Below are 22086 nucleotides of genomic sequence, written 5' to 3' on the forward strand. Positions count from 1 at the left end.
ACTTATGTAGACAGCAGGAAATGTTGCGCTTAGCTGTCACTGGGTCCTCTTGGAGACCCTCCACGAAGTCATTCATCGATACCTTTGAGGTTGGTCATCTTCTTACGTCGGCTTCCGTGCTCTGGACCTCTGCGCTATTTCCACCTCGGGGACATCCCCTTACGACCTCCATTCAACTCAACCCTCCGCTTTGGCCTTTTGTTTTCCCAGAGCCATCAGATCTTGGTTGAGTACAGTATGCCACACTTCCCGCAACTCAAATTGGTCACTTCGGCGCGACCCCACGTCCAAGTGTGCCCTCATCAGCCACTTTTTTTAAGTGCTCTTGGTTCATCACACGAGTTGGTCTCCCGAACCGATTCAGCCTCGTTTACCAAGCTTCGACATGTCGAGCAGAGGGCAGAATTGTTAGCCAAGGGATGGAGTCGGCCGCAATCTGTGTAGGCCTCAAACCTTTCACGGAATTATGCCGTAAGGATCATTTCAACTGGGAACGCTGGTTATTATAGTACATCACGGGGGGCATGCCGCCGACTCATCGTGCTTAAATAGTCGGTGGACGAATGACAGCGCAGGGGCAGGTTTCTTCCATTTTGTTGGGGACGGTGTTGTTGACGCTTTCGTGGCAGGCTGCCGTCGTCCCCCAAGGAAGCCGTGGGCGACCACTTGTTTCAAAGTGTACCGTTGAATTGGTTGCGGCTCGAGCATGTGCTCCAACAAGTCGACGGCACACTCATCCAATTCGACCCCCCAATTCGCAATGAGGCTGCGCAAACCGTGCGCTTTGAAGTATTCAAAGGTCGGGTCGGTTGGGGAAGCCAGTTGCCAGAGAGGGACGCCAGTCAACATCATGAATAGAATGACTCCGAGGGACCACACGTCGGCTTGGCGCGGGTTGTACGTGCGGCCTAGGACAACTTCGGGGGCCATGTAGAAGCGCTTGCCGACTGTTTCGTCGCACACAGGGACTCCCGCCGACGTGGCGAGGCCAAAGTCGCACACTTTGCAGTTGTGGTGTCGGTCGAGAAGGACGTTTTCAAGGGACAAGTCGCGGTGAGCGATCCCTTTGTCGTGCATGTAGCCGACGGCGTGAACGAGCTGTCGAAAGTAGCGCTTGGCTATGGGGGGGAGAAGGGGGCCGTTGCGAAGGGCGTCATAGAGGTCACCTCCCGGGCAGTAGTCAAACACCATGTGATCATGTCCATCCTGCACAAAGTCGAACCGCATTCGAAGGATGTGGGGGTGTCCCCCGTGGCTGCTCAAAAGACGGTTCACGTGCTTTTCGATAGCAGTATTGTCAGCAAGACAGCCGCGACGCGTGCGGTCCACGGAGCGATGTGCTTCTGCCGCGAGACGGTCAATCTGTTTGATGGCGACACAATCGCCTGTTTCTGTGTCGTGGGCTAGAACGACGTGGCCATTCCGTGCATCGGCAATTGTTCGCTGAACCGTGAATCGATTCATCACGACGGGGAAAGTTGAATTGTGAGGCGTCATCCATCTCACCTGCTTGCTTTGTTGGGCGTACGCAGTGCTTGCTCCAATCACCCTGTGAACTAGCCAGACAAGCGACACAGACATGATGGCACTAGCTGGACTCGAAACCTTCTCCACCCGCAGCTGGGCCAGGTGGGGGCATAGTCACGGGGACGATTTGGTGTAGGGGACGATCGGGCCCCATTCAGTCGTTGAGACCCTATACGGACAGCTTAACCTTCGACTACATGGCGCAATGCATGCGTTATAAACACTGCCGCAGCAAGAGGTCATCGTCCATGGGGGTATCTGCGCAAGTCGTCCGTTACAGTTGCATATCTCGCCTGAAAGTCCTCGAAAGAAGTCGTCCAACGACGCCACAGGTACGACCAAGGTGTTAGGTCGGGTGGCCAATCTCTGCCGGCCGTTCCAAGACCTCCAGGTACCGTTTTACTGTTGTGTGCAAGCGGCCACGTTTGAGCGATGGTGCAGAGGTGTCGAGGTCTGAGGTGGTGCCTTGCTCCGCCGCCTACACGCCGCCCTCTAACGTGTGACTATCCAGGAATCTTTAAATGCCTCTCAACTTGGTAAACGTGTGGGGCGGCCCTCGATCGGTCCATGGGGCATCTCGACTTCCATCATGCCCTTCGCAATAAAACTGGCCGCACTTGGGGTGACTTGGTATAAGTTCAAGTTCGATGCAAGGGTCTGTCAGTTCGATGGAGGTGTTACATGACCCGATTGGATCGGCCCCAACTTGGTTGTGCGTTCAATGCCGATTGCAAGCCATGAGCTTCTATACGAAGCTGAACACGCCACCTACTGGATGCAAGGCCAGAAAAAGTGCTTGGAAGATGCTGGGGATCTCTGCGCATTTCCTGTGACATGAAATTTTTGAACTACAAGATGTCCACATGAATGGCGGCACCGAGTCGTCGGCTGCAGTGCGAATGTCGCGGCGAAAGCGACCTACTCACCTGACGGGCGCGCTTCCATCGCTCGTTTCGCAAACGGGCTGGCATCCACCGGCCATCGCAATATTGAGCCAGCTTGTCAGAGTCTCAACAGAATTCCATGCCATGATTTCCCCACATGGCGTGGATGACTCAGCTGGGAAGCCATGTGGTAGTAGAGGAATCCCGCAACTCCTTACGAAACACGACTTGTTGACACTCGTGGTCGTCATATTCCTGAGCCAGGTGTTGGCCGCGTGGACGGCCTCTCGGATATAGATGTGGCGCAGGCTACGAAAGTTGTCCGTCCGACCAGGTCCGTACAAGAAGAGCGCAGTAGGCCATCATCGAGACGGCGAGATTGCAGTCGCACGCTGTCAAACCCCAAGTCCTACAATCATGGCAGCGTTTGAAACCAACCATTCAATGCCAAAGTCTACTTGACGCCATGAAAGGCCATCGGCTTGCGAAGTGCCTCCTCGCATCTTCAAAGTAGTATCCAGCCGACTCATCCTGACAGATCAGACATGTGGCCTCCAAGTGTACCATGTGTTGGCTGAAATTATCGCCATACCGTCCGCTGGGCTCCAGGACGGCCCTGCAGTCTTGATGACCAAGGCTAGAACAAGGCGAGTACGATATCGCTGTTGGCATGACTGCACGATTTTGTGCAAGTGGCATCGATCGCTGTTGACACAGCTACATGGAAACCTTGCTGGATGATTCCTTGCACAGGTAGGAATGTTTGAATAAATAACGCGGGGACAGATCTGTTGGAGCGACTACTACAGCACTGCAGCGCCCCCCATGGAGCGATGGAAAAAGCGTTGGACGATCGCGAATGCCTTGGACGTCGTGGTGGCTTTGTGGGGGAACGCATCGCCTTTTAATGCCACGGGGCTGTCGACGCGCTCGAATACACGGTCACGGACAAACTCGTGAGCGACCACTTGGTCCATGCGGTAGCGGTTGTCGGGGTTGACGCATAGCATGTGCTCGAGGAGGTCCAGTTCATCCTGTCCCATTTCGATATGCCACGATTCCAAGAGCCTCCGCACGCCATGACGTTTCAAGTACAAGAAGCGTGAATCGGGGAGGGAGGCTGACGTGCACAGGGGCACTGCCGTCAGCATCATGAACAGCATGACTCCCAACGACCACACGTCTGCCTTGGCAGGGTCATACTCGCGACCAGCGAGGGACTCGGGGGCGATGTAAAATGGCTTCCCCACGACATCGTGGCACCGACTAGACACCGATGCAGCCAGCCCAAAGTCGCACACGTAGCAGTTATCGTTGTGGAGCAGGACGTTTTCAAGGGACAGATCGCGATGGGCGATCCCCTTGGCGTGCATGTACGACGTTGCAAGGGCAAGCTGGCGAAAGTAGCGTTGGGCAACTGGCGGGGGGAGGGGGCCATGGTCGAGCGCGTCGAAGAGGTCCCCCCCAGCGCAATAATCAAAGATCATGTGGTCGTAGCCGTCTTGAATGAAGTCGGCGCGCATGCGAAGGATGTGAGGGTGGCCGCCGTTAGCACTCAGAATCCGATTTACGTGTTTCTCTATCTCAATGTCTTCGTCAACGTGGCGGTGGTCGCCCCGGACAAGTTCGTGCTTTCGCGCGGCGAACACGTCCATTTTCTTCATGGCCACCATGTCGCCCGTCGCGGTGTCTTGGGCCAGCACGACTTGGCCATACAGAGCGTCGGCAATGACGTGGTGTGTCGTGTATCTCTGCAGCATCGTGGTGGCCCGAATGGGGCGAATGCAAAATGAAAGCCCTGGCGCATGCTTCCTCCGAAAAGAACGCTTTGCGTCGCAAAAACAAGTGCGCAGCCCTCCGACCCGTTGGTCTTTGCAGCCAGATGATGCTCCGTCATCGCAAGTTCAATCCAGCGCCATGCCAAGTTGGGCTGGACTATACGGTTTTTGGTCTTGCGTTTGTTACCCACAGCACATGGACATGCACGTTCGTTAGTCAACATGGCGACAGCGGGGGAAGCGGCGATGGCCTCTCGAATGGAGCTCGCTATCGCTGGCAGTCCACTGGAGGGCTGCAATCAGTGCGTGCGTGGTCGCCCTTTCAGTGTTTCATGTGCCTTTCGTTACCCTGGCAGATCTGTTTCCATTGAAACATGGACGACATTATTGTGTGCAAAGACCAGCGGTTCCGACGTCTTGTTCGTGTTCACATGCTAGAAAAAAACGGTGCGGCGGAGTTTGACCACGTCGGAGGAACCACCTCGAATGGATTCGTCCGACGTGCATCAAGTAGCGCTTGACTGGCCAACAATGACAAACGAGCTTCCGCGTTGGAGGAGCCTTGTGCAGCACTACTCCCCCCCCCCGCGATGGCTCTCTCTTTTCGAGCAATTCGTTCGGGCTGCGGCTCTGTCGGCAGAGGTCACATCGCAACTGGAACAGGGCCAGGCTGGTTGCAGGGACCTGTTGACCTCCCAACGCACACAAGTACCAACATGGATGGGTAACCTGCTGACGTTAAAAGCTCCTTTTGCCATTCGTCAGAACCACCAAACGACTGAAAGCATGCTCTGGTCGATGATTCGGATGCTGCAAAGCCACAAAACCTTGACTTGCAATTGTAAATTAACCCAAAATAAATACACGACCCGACTAATTGCACGCCAAGGAGTGGACGTCCGCAACCTTTCGTTTGAACAAGCGGCGGAGCATCGACACGGGCTTGGCCTTGACGGCCGAGGTTGCGTCGATGGCATCGGACGAAACGGATTTGGGCGACGCCACACGGACACCGCCGACGTACATGTGGCTGACGACTTGCTGCATCGTGAAGCGGTCGGACGGGTTCACGCGAAGCATGTTCTCGAGCAAGTCGATCACTTGGGGGTCTACCTTGATGTTCCACGATGCGACTAACTTGGCGAGGCCGTGTTTTGTAAAGTAGGCGAATCGGGAATCCCGTGGCGTCGCTTTCATGCACATGGGGGAACCAGTGACGAGCATGAACAACATGATGCCGAGCGACCACACGTCCGCTTGGGCCGGGTCGTAGTGACAGCCTTGGACGACTTCGGGGGCCATGTAAAAGTGTTTTCCAACCGTTTCGTCGCACGGCATCGTCGCGGACGTCGCGAGACCAAAGTCGCACACGTAGCAATTGTTTTTGGCATCCAGGAGGACGTTTTCAAGCGAAAGGTCGCGGTGGGCAATTCCGTTCGAATGCAAGTGGGTGACGGCGCTGGCGATTTGCCGAAAGTAGCGCTTCACGAGCGGTGGGGACAGTGCGCCATGTTCGAGAACGTCAAACAAGTCGCCGCGTGCGCAGTAGTCAAACACCATGTGGTCGTCGTCGCCTTGGACAAAGTCGTCGCGCATGCGAAGGATGTGCGGGTGCGCGCCATGGTGGCGCAGGAGTCGGTTGACTTGCTTTTCGACTTGAATGTCTTCCGGCACGCGAGACATGCCATCGCGCACGACGGTGTGCGTGGCCGCCGCCGCCGCGTTCATCTTCTTGATGGCCACGAGGTCTCCCGTGCGGACGTCGTGGGCCAACAGCACTTGGCCATACAGCGCATTCGCGATTGTTTTCTCCACGCAGTAGTTCTCCATCTTCACGTTGGCAACGATTGCACAATGGCATTGTCATTCAGTAGTGGAACCGTCCGTCGAAAGTTCGTCAAGTGTTCCGACGTTGCATAGCAACGCATGCCAAACGACGGAACAGGCCAGGAGATCCTGTAGTATACGCGCGTGCTTTTCGAACATTCTTCCGGATGGGCCTGGATAATGTATTCGAATCGGGGCCTTTCACGACATTCATTCCGATGTCAACGCGCTAGTATTCAATAAAAGTATGCTTCCGTCTTGATCGTTGCGATATGAATGGATGGCGCACGCGACAACAAACGCAGTGGACGTCGTGTGCAGAAAAGCGAAGGGCGGACAGGACGTTTGATGCAAGTACAAAGAGTGGGGTTCAGTCAACTGGAGCTCATGCCTTCGCTCGTCCCAGGCTGTTTTTGTCGCGTGGACGGCTTTGTCTTGTTGGATCATGGGGTTGCATTCCCTGGAATTCCATGCGGGAATCGCGTTGCTATTTCTAGTCGTTCCACAGAAACCTTTGTTGCGGTGGCCGAGAGAATTCGCGGGAGAGAGAACGGTCGTTCTCCCTTGGCGACGTGGCCCAGCCTCCGTGCCTGGAATTCGATACTGTACAGGCAGTGGCCACAAGGGCATATAGTGTACGGGCAGTACGCATGGAGTGAGTTTGGAGCCAGGAGAGTGTAATTCCAACGTGCCCCAAGCAAGAACGCCCGACAGGTTCAGAGTCCTCCTCGTTCTGACTCGTGAATTTCGAAACATGCAGCTGGTTCGGCAAGATACATTCATGGCCGAACACTATTTTAGCCAATTAAACACAAGACGACGAAGAGGGAGACGTTTGATTGGTGGGAATTCAAGACCATGGTCGAAATCAGCTATAGAATTCGTCAACACAAAAAAAATGAATTTTCACGAAACCACGCGGTTTACCTTTCTACCGTCCCACTCGTTGATTGTTGCGCTTACTAAATTCCCGTCCAGAGCAGTTTACCTCGATCGCACGAGACACGCGCTGTGTTGGTCCGTCTTGAGAAGTTTCAGCTGCTTGTGCGAAGTACAGATATGTGTCCAGCCTGCATACAGGCGACGAAGGCGCTACGCGCGCGGAAATCGTTGAAGGGCATGAACGAAATCGCTGAAGTCCTTGCGGCTCCCCCACATTGTCCCACGTGGTCAACTTCGAGTTACTTGCCGCAGCTGCTCGAAGGGGTGGATTGGGGCCATGAGCATGGACATGGAGGGCCATGAGCCCAAAGACGCTGCGACGTGGAGGGAGAACGAGGCTAGCATCTGTGAAATAAGATCCCAAAGTAAATTGTTGCATTCTCCGCCGCACAAAACGGAATTCGCACGTAAACTAGTCGGCATGGATTACCTGATCACATCGAGATTCCCGTCTACTGATTGGCTGACTCCATCGATGTTGCCATGTGATTGGCCGAGACAATGCACTCGATTCACGCGGAACAGCGCGACTCTCCCGACTCGTGGCGGAGTCAACGGCCCGACGTCGCGGGCGCCGACGCGACTCCGGTCCGCCTGAAAGGAACAAGGGTCACTAGTGAGCCTCGTGGATCTTATTTGGGCACGCATGCCGTTTCATGCTCAAGGGGGCGCCGTCGTAAACCTTCGAACTTCGATTTGTGTCCCCGCGCCGCCCGCGACAAAAACGACGATCGTTTCAATCCGGAATTTTGTCTTACCATGGAACAGTACAACGTCCAGCGAGTCCTGGCGACAGCGCTCTTTGGCGATGTTGTCCTGTGCGAGGACAGACGTACCGGCGATCATGTGGCCATCAAGCGCATGCATCTCGCCGCAGCGAAAGACCAAAAGACCCTCGTCGACCAGAAAATCGTCGCCGAGAACGTCGACTTTGAAGCGCAGGTGAACCACACAATCCACGCCGCCGGAGGACATCCCCACGTCCTGCGCATGCGTACAGAGTTTGTCCAGCACGACTACCTCCACTTTGTCTACGACTACTGTGAAGGAGGCGACCTCCTTGACAAGCTCGCGGCAGCTACACGTTTCGACCGACACACCGCGCTCACGTATTTCAGCGACATCGTGGCGGCTGTTCATCGGTTGCATGAGATCGGGTTTGCCCACCGCGATCTGTCCTTGGAGAACGTGCTGCTGGGTGGGGACAACGATTGCCAGTTGTGTGACTTTGGCTTGGCTTGTGACGCAGCAACCATCCAAACTGCGGTTGTCGGGAAGAAGTATTACATGGCGCCAGAAGTCGTCGCTGGATCCAACTACGACGCGACCAAGGCAGACGTGTGGTCACTTGGCGTGCTCTTATTCGAGATGCTGTCGGGTGGGCCGCTCTTCAACGAAGCTGCTCCGTCCGACCCGCGCTTTCTCGTGCTGCAATCGGAAGGATCGACCATACTATTTCAAGACCTCGTGGACACTGACATTGCCCATCTCTTGGGCGATCTCTTGTGCCTCGATCCATTGAAGCGGCCGTCGATGGACACTGTCCTGCGGCATTCTGTCGTCGTAAGTGCTCGGCTATCAAAACGGACACCGCCCTCGCTCATTTCCGACTGCATGGCTGCCCTTGCCACGTCCAACATCGTCGCGTATCTCAACCGAGTATTGTTTTCGCCATGGCAGAATCCCACAGCCGTCAGTCGTGCGGGATAACCTTGTACCAAATCGACTTTTATTTATTCGCTTCATGGCAAGACTCCTCACGTCAAGCTTCAAATGTTGAGCCCACCGCTCATGGCTAGCCACACCGGGCGGTGCATCGATGCCCGTCGAATGGTCGTCCTTCCGCGATTATCCAGTTTCGTACAGAACAGCACTTTGCGCTTGCAGCAATGAAATGGGTCGTGGTTTTCGGACGACCTGCATGCCCGGAACACTTCTGTTGGGACACCCGCCGCAAGCAAGCATTGGCTGCATCTGCTGTACTCGTTCGTACAAGTGCAGCACTATCGTGGTGTGTGATCCTTGTGTTCGATATGGTGGAGAGCGTCGACACTGGCGCATGGCTGTCGGAGGTCAACAGGACAAATGTCGATTTGATACAAGTCTAAATACGTCTACGCATATCACACGGTCGCGACCACATAAGTTACATGACGTGCCGTCCGGGGCGAGTCTGGGCGTCTTGGTTGACGCAGTAGAACGGTCTTGTTTTGGCGTCGGGGATTGCGATCGGGGCCGATCGTTTCGTGCTTGTGGACCACGCATGCGTCGGTTCCGGCGCGGTCACGTCCGAGTCCGACAAGCGTTTTCTCGCTGACGACGAAGACGTTGTCGTGGCAGCACCACCGTTGTACGTGGAGTCAAGCGCGGCCAAGTTGAGGGACGCGTTGTTGCGTCGGAGCATGGTACTTGTGAAAATGTGAACCATGGCCATGGCCCCCGCAGCAGCAGCACCACCACCACATGCACCTCGTCGCAGCCAATCCCAATATCGCAGGCAGCTGACTCGACATGCCGAGGGATGTGCCAACTGGTCCAGGTGCACTCGCGTCCCACGCCGCTGATGTACGTCATGTCGGCGCGCGCCCAAACTCACGTTTATACTTGGCGTTTGTATGTGGCGAATACGTCACGAATGTTACACAAAAAATTGTTGGATCGCACTCTGTCTCGGGCGAATTTTTATCAGGTATCCGGAAGAAACTCTTGGTTAACCGAATTTCTGTCGCTTGCAAGTTGACTTTGGAAGGTGAGGTCGACAGAGGACCCGCCCGCGCAACCCCGCAAGTGCTCTAGGTGAGGTCGGTGATCGCGATGGGGCTGTGCCAAGCAATCGCCATCTGCCTGAATCTACACCGCATGACGTGTGCGGGGTAGTCTCGCCAAGGCACTGTCGGCAGAGTACCCTGGGTGGTGCAGGGTCGGTGGCAGCAATGCCACAAAGCGGTTGTTGTAGGTCCTCAACGGGCATGTCGCTGGAGCGGACACCGCTCAGGCACGACAAATATTTCGATGTGATTTGGTGCGATTGCAGTAGTCATGTGTGCACCCGCGCTGGTGTGTCAAGCGTGCGGCGCCATGGACCGTGTTGATGGTTTCCATCGCTCGCGCCTCCATCCAACAAGCAGCATACAGTGTGACTTGGTCAAGCCAGGGAAGTCGTCACTTGCGACGGCAGCACCATCCCCAAAACATGATGGCTCGTTGCGCCACGGCATGGGTGTGATTCAGGCAAGGTTGAGCTCGTAACTTCAACGTCGGCGAGGGGGTTGCAGCCGGCCGCGAAGACACCACGGACCGACCACGTACACGTGAGCACCCCATCCGCTAGCTCTCACGACGTACGTGGCCAGGGCCAAGCCAGCATTTTTGCGCTCTGAACTGCGTCGAGTTTTGGACCCGCCGCAACCTCGCCGTTGCGGCACCCTCATCGAAACCGCCCGTCAATGCATTGGAATGCTCGTGGTTGTGGATGTCTGTTGATCCAGTTGTGTTTATACAAATACCTGGTATATGTTAGGTTAAACCCAATCGTGAGTGCGTTTTACCCGCGTTCCATGAGAATTGCGATCTCTTAACATCGCCATGCTCAGATATCCTTCCACGATCTTCACATGCGCTCGGAAGGATGGCGCATTCCTCAATTCTCCATCTTAAGCCGACGGAGGCCGTTGCGACCGTACTACGATTCCCACCGCCCCTACAGCATGCAGCGATACTCCACAGAACGAGTGCTGGCCGACGCACTTTTCGGACAAGTCTTGCTGTGCCACGACAAGGTGACCGGCGACCTAGTCGCGATCAAACGGATGAACGTCGAGGCGGCCGCAGCAAAAACCATGATCCATGCCGCGTCCGTCCAAGTATTGGAAGACATTGCGTTTGAGAAGCACGTCCATCGAGCGTTGAGCGCTGATGGCGGCCACAGCAACATCCTTCGCATGCGCAGTTGCTTCGTCGAAGACGGCTACGATCACTTTGTGCTGGACTATTGCGTTGGCGGCGAGCTGTTTGACCTCATGGACTCGATGCCAAACCAGCGCTTGGACATGAAGACAGCGCGACGGTACTTTCGCCAAATCCTCCACGGCGTACAGTTCATGCATGGCCGGGGGTTTGCTCACCGCGACCTGTCTCTGGAGAATGTCCTCGTCGATGAGAAAGACAACTGCTACATTTGCGACTTTGGTTTGGCGGCGTTTGCGTCGGCTCCCGCGCGAGAGACCGTCGGTAAAGCGTTCTACATGGCGCCGGAAGTTGCCGTTGTCCGTGGCTCGTACGACCCCGTCAAGGCAGACATGTGGTCCCTGGGCATCATGCTGTTCATGATGCTGACGGGGTCTCCACTGGTGGAGATGGCATCCAACAAAGATAGTCGATACCGCTACCTTCAAGCGCAAGGCCTCCCGCGACTTGTCGACGCATGGCGAGTGGGGCACGCCGTGCATGGAGACGCGCTGGACTTGTTGCAACGCATGTTAGTCCGTGATCCGGCAAGTCGTTTGTCACTTCAAGCCGTTCTCGACCACCCATTTGTGGCCGAGCCAGTTGTGCCGCAATCGTCCCTTAGCCAGTGTCTCGGTGGGTTTTTCAAAAAGTCGCGGCGACATGCCCTCGACGTGTACTCGACCGCCATGATGTAGATGGCACCTCGATGTCGTGCTTGTGCTGATGTAGCTGTGTTCTATTTAACAACGTGCGGTTGTCGACGTGCACCAAGTGATGTCGAACGAGCCGATCCGGACACCACGTCGCCGTGCGATTCCCTCCGTGTCTAGTGGCGCCTGACACTTGCCATGAGCCGCTTCGAGCCCACGCGTCTCCAGTCCGCAAGGCGTCGATGCGGCTGCACAACTTGTGCAGCCGGCCTACTAGTTGTAGGGCGAGGAAGAGCCTCGGCTGCGCTTCTCCATCCAGGTGCACCATGACGTGACAGTTACATGCAATGAAATGTAATTGCATGGCACATGTCGAATGTCACTCTGGAAGAATGCCCACAATTTCATCCCGTGAGTGCACCACCATCCCGTCGAAAGCTTCTACCGATGACGACGTGTGTTCTCGCGGCAGGTCCTCGCCATGAAGAGAGATTCGTGCTGTGCATTTTGATCCGTGGGGTCTGCCGTCTCAGTCGCCATCATTACAAGCGCGTTCTGTGGGTGATTCGGTCGGTCCAGCGCAAAACTGGCGAGTCTGCTGCGGTGGTTACGGCCACAATCGCGACAGGAAGCACGCATGGCAGTGTGCAACAGAGATCGCTCCCGCCGGTCTCGAGTCGACGTTCAGGTGGGCGCATTTTCACTCCCCTCTTCTCTTGCGAACGTGCATTCATCCTCCTGCACTCCCGTGGACTGTACCATGCAGCGATACACGATCGAGAGAACGCTGTCGAAAGCGCTCTTTGGTGATGTTGTGCTTTGCCGCGACACCGCCACAGGCGCCATGGTGGCCATCAAGCGCATGAACATGGACGCTGCAATGGCCCAACTTGTCGTTGGGGAGCCCACCCCGCGCCACGTCGCGGAAGACATTGTGTTTGAGGAGCACGTCAATACGGCGCTCTTGGGAGACGGCGACGGCCACCCGAATGTTCTCGCGATGCGCCACTCGTTCGTTGAAGGCGGCATGCAACACTTTGTGTTCGACTACTGCGTGCACGGCGAACTATTCCAAGTGACCGAGACGCTGCCCAACCACCGCGTGAACAGCGCGACCGCACAGCGATACTTTCGGGACGTAGTGCACGGTGTGGCATATGTGCATGCGCATGGGTTTGCCCACCGCGATTTATCTCTCGAGAATGTGCTAGTGATGGCGAACGACTCGTGCGTCGTGTGCGATTTCGGCCTCGCTGCCCCGTTGGCGCACGCGAAGAAGCCCAAGGTCGGGAAACCGTTCTACATGGCTCCAGAAGTCGTCGCTGGTGATGTGTGTGATCTCGCGGCAGCGGATGTGTGGTCACTCGGGATCTTGCTCTTTGTCCTGTTGACGGGGACGCCGCTCGTCGAAGTGGCTTCGAGGGCAGACCCGCGGTTTCAATTCTTGGAAATGAACGGTGTCCGTGCATTGATTCAGTCGTGGGGAATGAACGACCTCTTTGACACGCAGTGCATGGCCGTCCTCGAAGCCATGCTTGCTGTGGACTCCCGCGACCGCATCACCGTCGACAACATCCTGCGACATCCGTACCTGCTTCGCACCACTTCGAACGACTCGGCCCACGACGTCCATGACTCCCACCCAAGCGAACCCGCAGCGCTGAGGGCGCTCAAGGCTGCGACTCGAGCCATCGACATGACCACGTTTATCTTGTAGTTCGAGGTAGACACCGTTAGATAGGAAACCCCATTATGGGTACGTTATGTGGTGTGTACACGTGTGAAGCATGGACCAGTGCGAATTGATGTCGACAATCATTCGGACGTGTGTGTGACAGCGTGGCGTTGAGTGAGGCAGAAGCGGCTGCAGTAAGGAAGGCACGTTGCGGGCGTCTGATGTATGCGGTGCATCGCAGAGAACCTCCTTGGGTGCATCTCCAACAAACGTGGCGACCGTGCAATGGGCACAGCGCAATCTTCCACGGGATCTTGCCAGCCCATGATTTCGGTCGAAATAGATGCCCTGTTCTGTCCAGTGGCATTTTCATAATGTTACTCCAGTTACTTTGACCAAATCCGTCAAGTTAGAGGCGTAGGTGACATTTGAGTGTTGTGACATTACATGCCAAGGGACGAGATGTCGGACCGGATGAGGGCGCCTGACAGGCCGAACGAACAATCCGACACACGCAGCTTCCAATGGCCTGTCGACGAGCACTGTCCAGGACAGACGTTGAGTGAACGCCAATTAAGGCTAACCTTGCGGATCGGAAGGACCATCCCAGTCGCCAAGATGCTTCTCCCCCCGAGGTACACGAATGCGCAGGTGTTGGCCACTGCGTTGTATGGCCATATCCTGGTCTGCATCGACAGCATGACCAGGGAGACTGTGGCCATCAAGTGCATGCAGCGGTCGTTGGCAAGTGGTGCTTCTAGTCATGCTGCCGACGACATCGAGATGGAGGTGCGCGTTCATCGTACTCTAAGTGCCAACGGCGGCCACACCAACGTGCTACGGCTGCGCGACCACTTCCAAGATGATGCCCATGTGTGTTTGGTGTTGGAGTACTGCCCGCGAGGCGATCTGTTTACCATCCTCGGCACGCAAGGGTTGCTAGATATGTCCACGTCGTGGAGGTGGTTTGAGCAAATTGTACGAGCAGTGGCGTACATGCACCGTCGGGGGTTTGCCCACCGCGACCTGTCGCTTGAAAACGTGCTTGTCGATGGACACGGGCACTGTCTCGTGTGCGATTTTGGATTGGCCACTCCAGCGTCCTCATGGTCGTGCGAAAGCGTCGGCAAATCGTTTTATATGGCGCCAGAAGTTGTCGCGGGAGACGTGTACGACCCCAAGCAAGCTGACGTGTGGTCGTTGGGCGTCATCCTGTACATGCTTGTCGTGGGGACTCCCTTGGTCGGCGTCGCAAGTGTTGGCGACCACCGATTTCGCTACTTGGCCACGCATGGCGTACGAAACCTCATGGCCCACACCATACACAGCCCGCGAATGGATGCAAAGGCGGAGCAGTTATTGGAAGGAATGCTCGCCCTGGACCCAGCAGTGCGATTTAAAGTCGACGACGTCCTCAAGCTCACCAGCGAGTCGTCTCGCTCACCGCATCGATCGATTCGCAAAACCATTTCAAAGTGGTTCGAGTCCAAGCGTCGACGTGGAAAAGGTGCCAACAAGTAAAGAGTCGTGAATTCGCTCGCAGGTCAGAAAATACATGGCATTCTACGAGCAATTCGGTAGCATGGCTTTCGCTCTCATGTCAGCATCCAAAACGTCCGGTACATATCATCGAGTGCCTTCTCGAACACGAACGTCCACCTTCAACGCTTCCTCCCAGCGTTATCGCAGCAGGCCCTCCCAGATCTGCGTCAGCATGCTCCCCCCAACGCTCCCCCAGCGTCCCGTCCTGGTCGTTCTATGCTTCCAACATTGGACCAGTCCGTCGCAATCAACTCGGCATGTCTTGGATAAAATTCCGAAGTTTTCACTCGATTTTTGCTTGTTGTAAATGAAAACCCCAAATATATTTCGGAAAATGCCTCAAGTTGAAGTGCATTTGCACCAAATTTCGATTTTCGAGAGTTAAGAACGTTGGTGACACACATTCGATGGTTGACAAGACGGCGACCGACCTCTGCGCGGCAACAAATACTCGACCTGCCAGAAGAGCTCGTTCCGGCCAGCGTGCGTGGTCGCGACCACTCGCCAATATGCATCGATACACCAAGTCGAAGGTGTTGGCCGACGCCTTGTACGGCAAAGTCCATTTGTGCCGCGACGAAACGACAGGAGATACCGTGGCGATCAAGCGCGTGTGCTTGGAAGCGGCGGTCGCCAAAGTGTCTCTTGGCGGACGGCATGTTCAAGAAGACATTTCAGTCGAGAAGCGCGTGAATGAAACTCTGAGCGCCAAAGGTGGGCATCCTCATGTTCTCCGCATGCGCACAGCGTTCGTTGAAGTTGGCCACGAGCATTTCGTGTTCGACTATTGTGCAAACGGCGAACTCTACACCGTCCTGGACGATGCCCCGGGTGGGCTGCTCACCGACGACCGAGCGCGGCGCTATTTCGGCCAAATTGCCCGCGGCATCGAGTACGTGCACCGCTGCGGGATTGCCCATCGCGACCTCTCGTTGGAAAACATCTTGGTCGATGACCACGACAACTGCCACGTGTGCGATTTCGGCTTGGCTGTGTCGAATGCACATTTGCAAACCCAAAAGGTGGGCAAGTCGTACTACATGGCCCCCGAAGTCGTCGCTCAAACTGCGTACGACGCATGCAAGGCAGATGTGTGGTCACTGGGCGTCATGCTGTTCATCATGCTCACAGGCGCTCCCCTCTTCGACTCGGCCGATCACAACGACGACCGTTTCCACTTCCTGGCCACCAAGGGCTTGCATCGACTCGTGATGGCGTGGGACCTCGGCCATCTCGTCCGCCCAGAAGCCATGGCAGTGCTGCAGGGCGTGCTCACTGTTGACCCAGCTCAACGGTGGACAATACACGATGTGGTTGCCCACACGTACACGACCAGCAACGACGCAGGCAAAGAACCCGTGGACCCTCAGCGTCAACTCGCTTTGGTCGACACAACGGCCAAGGAAAGCTGCCATCTCCACTAGATATCACGACGCTGCGCTCGCATGGACGAGGTCGCACGAATCGATCTCGTGCCCCCGACAAAAAGTAAACTAGCATGTCTCGGCCTGTTGTGCCACATCCAACAACCTCACGTTTCGGGTTCAAGCGGTGCAGATCTTGGCCCCTGGTGGATCACGTTGACACGTACGAATGGGAGCACGCGTGTATCGACAGCAACCACGACCTGGACAGTGGACATAGTTGTATAAGATGTAAGACGTTTGTGTCGTTTGGCGGTCGACGGAACTCTGTCCTGACCATGCAACATGAGCACATGCGGTCACAAACTGTCCTGTCAACGCCCCGTCCCCACAGTTCCAATTGAGGTGAAGCACACGCTTGACTGGCGTTCGGTCCAAGTCCCCATCTCTCTGCCGGATGGTTCATCGGGGGTGAAGCTAGAAAGAGTCGTGCGCGGGATCCGCCGAGCGCCATGCGCCGACACTGTTGTTGAAACCATGCAGCGTAGTCCACCTATTTTTGGCGCTGGTGTTGCGCTACGATGAGCAGGGTGGAGCCGGCCCGTGCCGAGTCGATTGCATTGCCGAAAGATGATGAGGTCCAGTCGCCCGAGCCCGCGGCATTCCACGTCGTCGCCTTGCCTGAAGCGAGGCATACAAATGGCCGTCGAGCGTCGTTCTTGACGGAGACAATTTTGTCGTCGCAGGCTCCTCCGGTCGAACCAGCCCACACGAATCGCATACTCACAAATGTCCTGAAAAAGCTCGCGAGCCACAGCGACACGACGGGGCCCGAGACCAAGTCCAAGTATCGCGCGTTGATCCAAAAAGCTGCCCAGCGGACGATCATGATTGTGCGTGCCAAGCACTCGGCCCAGACCGTGCAAAAGATCACCGTCCGCTTCTCTACCCACCAGCCGACGGACCTCCCCCGTACAGTCAAGCTCCCCCTCTTGAAAGAAAAGATTGTGTGCCACAACCGGTATGACGAGAACCGAAAAAGCACCAAGTTGTTCCGCGACGTGTTCGAGACTGCCCCCGAGCTCGAGGCCATTGTCAAGGACATGTTTTGGTACATCGTGTCGTCTGAGTTTCAAGTGCGCGCCGTCGTTGAATATGGCGTCGATTCTCACGCGACTGTATATAGACGGGCAAACACGCGAAGCTCGAGCACGACTTTTACGACCGTGTCGCTGACAACTTTACCGCCCTCTTCATCAAGCTCCAGATGAACCCCGCGACAAGGGACTCAGGTTGGCCATGCTTGGCCGGTCTCTTTACAACTCCACCATAGGCGTGATGGAGAAATTGCCCGATGCCATGTCGCAGCTCCTGTTCCTGGCCCTCCACGACGCGTTCCCGATCTCTCGATACCTCTTCGACGACGACGTGCGCCGGAAGCTCATCACGATTTGTTATTCGTGGTACTGGGGGGCATTTCCATCAACCTCGTCCTCTCTCCCCCGACACTGATCAACATGACAGGTTTGTCGGGTTTGTACCGTCCAAGGTCTCGTGGGGACACTGGTTGCCGGAGCTGTCCATGCAATCGCAGCGCAAGTCGGCAGCGCTCAACGAGTTTCCTGCCCTTCGTAATCGCGTGCGGCGCGTCGAGCGCCTGGAAAAGATCAAAACCATCGAGATCCAAAACCACCAGAAGAACATCAAGCTCAAAAACGAGGACGAAGACGATGCCAAGCAACACGCGGGCCTGTCGTCGAACCAAGAGAGCGTCACCAACGCATCGAAACGTGCTGACGACTGCGGGGATGCAACAGCCAAGTGCCACCAGCGCCAGTTGCCAGTCGTGTCGCAGCGACTGAAATCCCTCGAACGCGCCACGTACAGTCTGCAGAACTCGCCTCTCATCACAACGTTCTTGAAGCGGCACAATCTTGAGCACAATGCCAAGGTGGGGTCGTCATGACGTGCATGGAGCCATCCATGTTGACATCGTGAAAATATAGGGACTCAACGTTGACCTGCGCCTTACGAACGACGCCGACCACCTACTGGGCAAACAAGAAGCACTCCATCAAAAGGGAGCCCCGTTGCAGCGGAAACGGCCTGTGCTTGATGCTAATTCTTACGTCGACCTCGTTTCGAAGTTTGAGGCCCATGGAAAGGATTTGAAAGCTCAGTACGCGTCCGAGAAGGCCGCCATGCTGCAGCAGAACGAAGAGAGCAAGGCGCTATACGCTGCAGCGCAAAAGCACCTGAGCGACCAGTACCACACGATTACGTCCAGGAGTCGCGGCGTGCATGAGCTGAGCAATATGTTGGTGTGCAAATCCCAAGGCACAGACACGATGGGCATGCCTAAACAGCCGGGGCTAGCGCAGCAGCCTGGGCGACATCATCGGGGGCTAGGAACGCCACGTCGCACGAATACAATAGCACCGTAGGACTGTCGCTGGGGTAAAATACAGTTCTATTGACTTATGGCTACAACCGCTTCAAGCTCTTCTTCACGGCCTGCTTCTTCTTCGCGACATTGATGTCGGTGGCAGTATCAACTAGCGGACGCTTATTCGAAGCGCGTGACGAAGGCGCCGGTTCGATCGTCAACGAATTGGATGTGGTTTCGTCAATAGTATTTTTTGCCTTTGTCTTGGACGCGTGAATAGTCGTGAGGATGCGTGCGCGTTGGGCGTATTCGCTGTAGCATTCCATAAACAACTTGCCCGCTTCATCGTTGAGTGAGCTCTCCGGAAATGGAACGATGAGGAGGCACCGAATGACCTGTAGTACGTGAGACAGATCCAAGTCGGCACACCAGTCGCGCTTGAGCGTGTTGACACAAATGTCGCCGTTCGCAGCGACGTTCGGGTGGAAGATCTTGGTCAAGAAGTGGCCTTTCGGCGGGACCGTTGGAAATCCCTCCGTGAGCAGCAACTTCATTTCGAAGAATCCGCCAGCGTACGGCGTGTCCTCTGGACCTACGAGCTCGACGTGGATCTCAGCAAGGGACTCGTCATCTTGTGGCAAATATCGAATGCCCGCAGGTGGGTTTGTCGCCAACTGTCGGATCTCCTTTGCCACCCGTTGAATAATCTGAGGAGAAAAGTTCTCGTGTGCCGACTACGACGCATCCACAAGGTTACACGCAATGCCCTTCCTCCATATCGGTGCCGAGTCCTACCATGATGCAGTGTCTGCTCTGGCCGCACGCTGTTGTTGATTCGATGGATCGCCTTCCTCTGCCACTGATGGTGTTTCGATGTTCAAAATTCGAAATTTCAACTCGATTAAGTTCGGATAGGCATGCGGTTGCACCGTACTTAGATAGGTAAGGTTGCAAAATTGCACTCGATCCATGCGATAGTTTAGAATGTATGGAATACGAATTCCACCTTGACAACAGGCATACAATGTGATAGTAAAACTCGACAATAACTACGCCTATTTGAATGCAAAATAGCATACTAGACTGAAACGTACCTAATAGGCAATTCGATGGTCGAAACGGTTTCATCTAAGCCGTTACAAACTTGCGAGATGGACCGGCAATCGCCTGCGGTTGTGCCGACGGCTGAGCCATCGCCAAGTGACCATGCCCGCGAGGATCGTGCGGTGTCCAAGTACCAAGTGGATGATGTCCAAGCTGAAACTGGGGATCACAATAACGAGGATTCGGTGGATGAAGACACGAAGTCGTCCAAGCAGGGGTCGGTTTTGCCAGTGCCGTCGGTCGACGATGGCTTTCCCGAAATGAACTTGTCGAGGGATGATCCTCCGCTCAAGCTCAAATTTAAGCGGCAACACACGTTTCAGACGCGCCAGCGACGCCATTTGAAGAAGCACGTCAAGAAAATCGCGGCGACATCGCATTCTGTATGGCAATTCCTGCTTCTTTTCGGGCGCACGTTTGCGTCCATTCACGCACACGAAGCACTCGCATTTCTTCTCGTACGGCGTGCATGTTTTACCTCACTTCGAGGTCCAGAATTCACCTGAGTGCTGCGTCGATAGGTCCTCTTTGGAATCCTCTCAGAGAGCGCGACTCCAGCCCCCCGATACAATGTGCCCATTGGCACAGTCTTGATGACGGTGTCCATTAAAAAGGTTGGTTCTTTGCGGCGCCCATCATGATTTGATCATGTTGTGGCCAGATTGAGCTCAAGCTGCTCACGACGGGCCTCCTCGTCGCGATGGGAATGGACATTGTGTGGTTGTGCCGGCATGAGAGTAACAGCTATGGGGGAACGTTTCATTATTCGCTCCTCAGCATCACTCGCGTGTGGGTTGCGTGCTGCCTGTTCCTCAAAGCTGGCTTTACCATGTCCGTGTACTGGTACTTGGAGCCCCACGAGATGTCGACCAAGTACCCTACTGTGGCAACAGCACGGCAGCTCCGACGGATGATCTTTCAGAAGATTGGGTACTTCTTCCCCACGACAACGCTGCCGCCACTCGAAGACCTCTCCCGGCACACGCTGTTGCGTATTGTGGCACTGCTGTGGATTCATGTGGTGTCGGGGGTCGTCCTACTCGTCCTGGGCCTCGTCTCGTGCGCGTCGTTCACCATGTACCCGCAGTTCCGATCCGCAGCTCTCGGCATACCACTCCATTATATGATCCTGGTTAAGGGCGGGACGACTCTGGCCACCGTCATGTTGTTTCTCAGCCATATGCATCTGTCAGTGTGGGGATGCCTCCGGCTTTTGCATTCGCTGCAAGGATTCAAAGGCCCACTAATCCATTGGCACGGGATCGGGTACGGCCAAGACTCGAACTGGATCAAGACGATGCAGTTCGTCAAAGCAACGGATGCCTTCTGTGGCTGCTACCTCCTTCTAGTCCTATATTCCGCCTTCCACCACGGCTCGGGTTTTTATGGCGGCGTCATGGCCGTGCTCACGATCGCAGTCATTTTGGTCGTGCTGCTCGAGTGCTGGGTGCCCCTCCTTGGACTCGTCGTGTACAAGTTTGTCGGAGTGATGGAGCAAGCACATCGGGATTTTGACTCCTTCAAGCTCTTGCCACGCAACTGGAATGCGTCGCAAGGTAACAATGGTGCAGACGAGTCAGACGACACAAACGACAACGAAAACAGCAGCAACAGCAGCAGTAGCAGCAGCAGTGAGTCGGATGAGGACGTGGTCGAACGAGAGGCTCCTGGAGCGTCCGCGTCGTGGGTGCGGTACACCGATGAGTACAACCGCGCCTACGTGCGCAACACGTTGACGGGGGAAACGTTCTGGGACCGGCCAAGTCTACCCGCCAACGTGCTCGATGCTCCGCCGGTCGATCTCGCTATGAAGCCCGAGCTCGCGCTGAGCAACACGATGTACATGACTGCCGACGACTTCAAGTACCTGTGGAACACTTTGCCCCCAGCGGGAGGGTTTCTCTGCCGCATCTTGTCCACTCCGACGGTAGACAACCTCACGATGCACTTGAGCGAATGCCGGTTCTACGTGATCACCGACGGCCTGGCTGCCGCCCATATTCGCGCGGTCTACTTTTATGCGATCCACACCGATACCCTGGCACACTTTCTCGGAGCTTTCCTCATGGATAGTCTGAACATGCAATTGGAGGCCAAGTTCAAGTGCGACCAGCCCGACATGGTCCCTGCCATTGTGCGGTGTTTGCAGCTGCGATACATACTTGGCGAGTATGAGCCGCTCAGCGATTTGTAGAAGTGTGCGCACGTGAGGAAGGAATGTATGGCTCGTTTGTGTTGGGGGCAAGGTGTTAAAGTGGTGGCAGTGGCCTCTTTTAACTTCGGTTTCGTGTACAACGCATGAGTGGGGCGATACCAAAGTCGTGTGACACGGAGTGTCCAAGGTTACGTTCATAGGGAATGCTTGTGCGAAACTCGCAAGCGTCATTGCAAGCTCGACACCACGCAGCGAGCTTACAATCAGGGTGAGCGGCAATACCAACGTGAGTGTTGCCGCTACT

The 22086-nt window shown here is 55.6% G+C and overlaps 12 protein-coding genes across 13 annotated transcripts; 7 read left to right on the top strand and 5 right to left on the bottom strand.

The window, feature by feature from the left end:
* Window positions 1-513: 513 nt before the first annotated feature.
* H310_09074 (CAMK/CAMKL protein kinase) lies at window positions 514-1639 on the bottom strand (the record flags this gene model as incomplete). Its single annotated transcript, XM_008875038.1, has 2 exons — window positions 514-1556; window positions 1606-1639. The coding sequence occupies 2 exons, from the start codon at window positions 1637-1639 to the stop codon at window positions 514-516; spliced, it is 1077 nt and encodes a 358-aa protein (XP_008873260.1).
* Window positions 1640-3214: 1575 nt separating this feature from the next.
* H310_09075 (CAMK protein kinase) lies at window positions 3215-4171 on the bottom strand (the record flags this gene model as incomplete). The annotated part of the gene is made up of 1 exon (XM_008875039.1): window positions 3215-4171. One exon carries the CDS (start codon window positions 4169-4171, stop codon window positions 3215-3217), a length of 957 nt encoding a protein of 318 aa, XP_008873261.1.
* An 820-nt stretch (window positions 4172-4991) lies between these two features.
* H310_09076 (CAMK/CAMKL protein kinase) lies at window positions 4992-6086 on the bottom strand. Its single transcript, XM_008875040.1, has one exon. It carries the CDS (start codon window positions 6017-6019, stop codon window positions 5063-5065), a length of 957 nt encoding a protein of 318 aa, XP_008873262.1. The 5' UTR covers window positions 6020-6086; the 3' UTR covers window positions 4992-5062.
* A 1402-nt stretch (window positions 6087-7488) lies between these two features.
* On the top strand, window positions 7489-8804 carry H310_09077 (serine/threonine protein kinase). Its single transcript, XM_008875041.1, has one exon. It carries the CDS (start codon window positions 7718-7720, stop codon window positions 8666-8668), a length of 951 nt encoding a protein of 316 aa, XP_008873263.1. The 5' UTR covers window positions 7489-7717; the 3' UTR covers window positions 8669-8804.
* A 300-nt stretch (window positions 8805-9104) lies between these two features.
* On the bottom strand, window positions 9105-9392 carry H310_09078 (hypothetical protein; the record flags this gene model as incomplete). The annotated part of the gene is made up of 1 exon (XM_008875042.1): window positions 9105-9392. One exon carries the CDS (start codon window positions 9390-9392, stop codon window positions 9105-9107), a length of 288 nt encoding a protein of 95 aa, XP_008873264.1.
* A 1148-nt stretch (window positions 9393-10540) lies between these two features.
* Window positions 10541-11673, top strand: H310_09079 (serine/threonine protein kinase). The gene has a single exon (XM_008875043.1). The coding sequence runs from the start codon at window positions 10573-10575 to the stop codon at window positions 11599-11601; it is 1029 nt and encodes a 342-aa protein (XP_008873265.1). The 5' UTR covers window positions 10541-10572; the 3' UTR covers window positions 11602-11673.
* Window positions 11674-12061: 388 nt separating this feature from the next.
* Window positions 12062-13403, top strand: H310_09080. Of its 2 annotated transcripts, XM_008875045.1 has the most exons (2): window positions 12062-12704; window positions 12768-13403. In XM_008875045.1, the coding sequence occupies exons 1-2, from the start codon at window positions 12194-12196 to the stop codon at window positions 13271-13273; spliced, it is 1017 nt and encodes a 338-aa protein (XP_008873267.1). In that variant the 5' UTR covers window positions 12062-12193; the 3' UTR covers window positions 13274-13403. The 2 variants fall into 2 exon arrangements, with proteins under 2 accessions (XP_008873267.1, XP_008873266.1); XM_008875044.1 differs by having other exon boundaries at window positions 12062-13403.
* Window positions 13404-13671: 268 nt separating this feature from the next.
* Window positions 13672-14827, top strand: H310_09081 (serine/threonine protein kinase). The gene has a single exon (XM_008875046.1). The coding sequence runs from the start codon at window positions 13679-13681 to the stop codon at window positions 14750-14752; it is 1074 nt and encodes a 357-aa protein (XP_008873268.1). The 5' UTR covers window positions 13672-13678; the 3' UTR covers window positions 14753-14827.
* A 335-nt stretch (window positions 14828-15162) lies between these two features.
* On the top strand, window positions 15163-16495 carry H310_09082 (CAMK/CAMKL protein kinase). The gene has a single exon (XM_008875047.1). The coding sequence runs from the start codon at window positions 15181-15183 to the stop codon at window positions 16195-16197; it is 1017 nt and encodes a 338-aa protein (XP_008873269.1). The 5' UTR covers window positions 15163-15180; the 3' UTR covers window positions 16198-16495.
* Window positions 16496-16718: 223 nt separating this feature from the next.
* Window positions 16719-18581, top strand: H310_09083 (hypothetical protein; the record flags this gene model as incomplete). Its single annotated transcript, XM_008875048.1, has 5 exons — window positions 16719-17273; window positions 17324-17429; window positions 17471-17600; window positions 17662-18088; window positions 18144-18581. 5 exons carry the CDS (start codon window positions 16719-16721, stop codon window positions 18579-18581), a joined length of 1656 nt encoding a protein of 551 aa, XP_008873270.1.
* A 3-nt stretch (window positions 18582-18584) lies between these two features.
* H310_09084 (hypothetical protein) lies at window positions 18585-19396 on the bottom strand. Its single transcript, XM_008875049.1, has 2 exons — window positions 19319-19396; window positions 18585-19257 (listed from the first exon to the last, which is right to left on the bottom strand). Exons 1-2 carry the CDS (start codon window positions 19319-19321, stop codon window positions 18622-18624), a joined length of 639 nt encoding a protein of 212 aa, XP_008873271.1. The 5' UTR covers window positions 19322-19396; the 3' UTR covers window positions 18585-18621.
* Window positions 19397-19669: 273 nt separating this feature from the next.
* H310_09085 (hypothetical protein) lies at window positions 19670-21894 on the top strand. Its single transcript, XM_008875050.1, has 3 exons — window positions 19670-20085; window positions 20149-20241; window positions 20289-21894. The coding sequence occupies exons 1-3, from the start codon at window positions 19675-19677 to the stop codon at window positions 21819-21821; spliced, it is 2037 nt and encodes a 678-aa protein (XP_008873272.1). The 5' UTR covers window positions 19670-19674; the 3' UTR covers window positions 21822-21894.
* The last annotated feature ends 192 nt before the right edge of the window (window positions 21895-22086 follow it).

This window comes from Aphanomyces invadans, assembly GCF_000520115.1.
Source record: "Aphanomyces invadans strain NJM9701 unplaced genomic scaffold supercont1.19, whole genome shotgun sequence".
NCBI lineage: Eukaryota > Oomycota > Saprolegniomycetes > Saprolegniales > Verrucalvaceae > Aphanomyces > Aphanomyces invadans.

Bases quoted from the DNA above. Each gene is read 5' to 3' on its own strand.
- H310_09085 (XM_008875050.1), top strand. From the start codon at position 19,675: ATGGACCGGCAATCGCCTGCGGTTGTGCCGACGGCTGAGCCATCGCCA. The intron at 20,086-20,148 runs GTACGGCGTGCA...CTGCGTCGATAG, and splicing joins AAGCACTCGCATTTCTTCTC to GTCCTCTTTGGAATCCTCTC. The intron at 20,242-20,288 runs GTTGGTTCTTTG...TGTTGTGGCCAG, and splicing joins TGACGGTGTCCATTAAAAAG to ATTGAGCTCAAGCTGCTCAC.
- H310_09082 (XM_008875047.1), top strand. From the start codon at position 15,181: ATGGTTGACAAGACGGCGACCGACCTCTGCGCGGCAACAAATACTCGA.
- H310_09077 (XM_008875041.1), top strand. From the start codon at position 7,718: ATGGAACAGTACAACGTCCAGCGAGTCCTGGCGACAGCGCTCTTTGGC.
- H310_09076 (XM_008875040.1), bottom strand. From the start codon at position 6,019: ATGGAGAACTACTGCGTGGAGAAAACAATCGCGAATGCGCTGTATGGC.
- H310_09079 (XM_008875043.1), top strand. From the start codon at position 10,573: ATGCGCTCGGAAGGATGGCGCATTCCTCAATTCTCCATCTTAAGCCGA.
- H310_09080 (XM_008875044.1), top strand. From the start codon at position 12,194: ATGGCAGTGTGCAACAGAGATCGCTCCCGCCGGTCTCGAGTCGACGTT.
- H310_09081 (XM_008875046.1), top strand. From the start codon at position 13,679: ATGCCAAGGGACGAGATGTCGGACCGGATGAGGGCGCCTGACAGGCCG.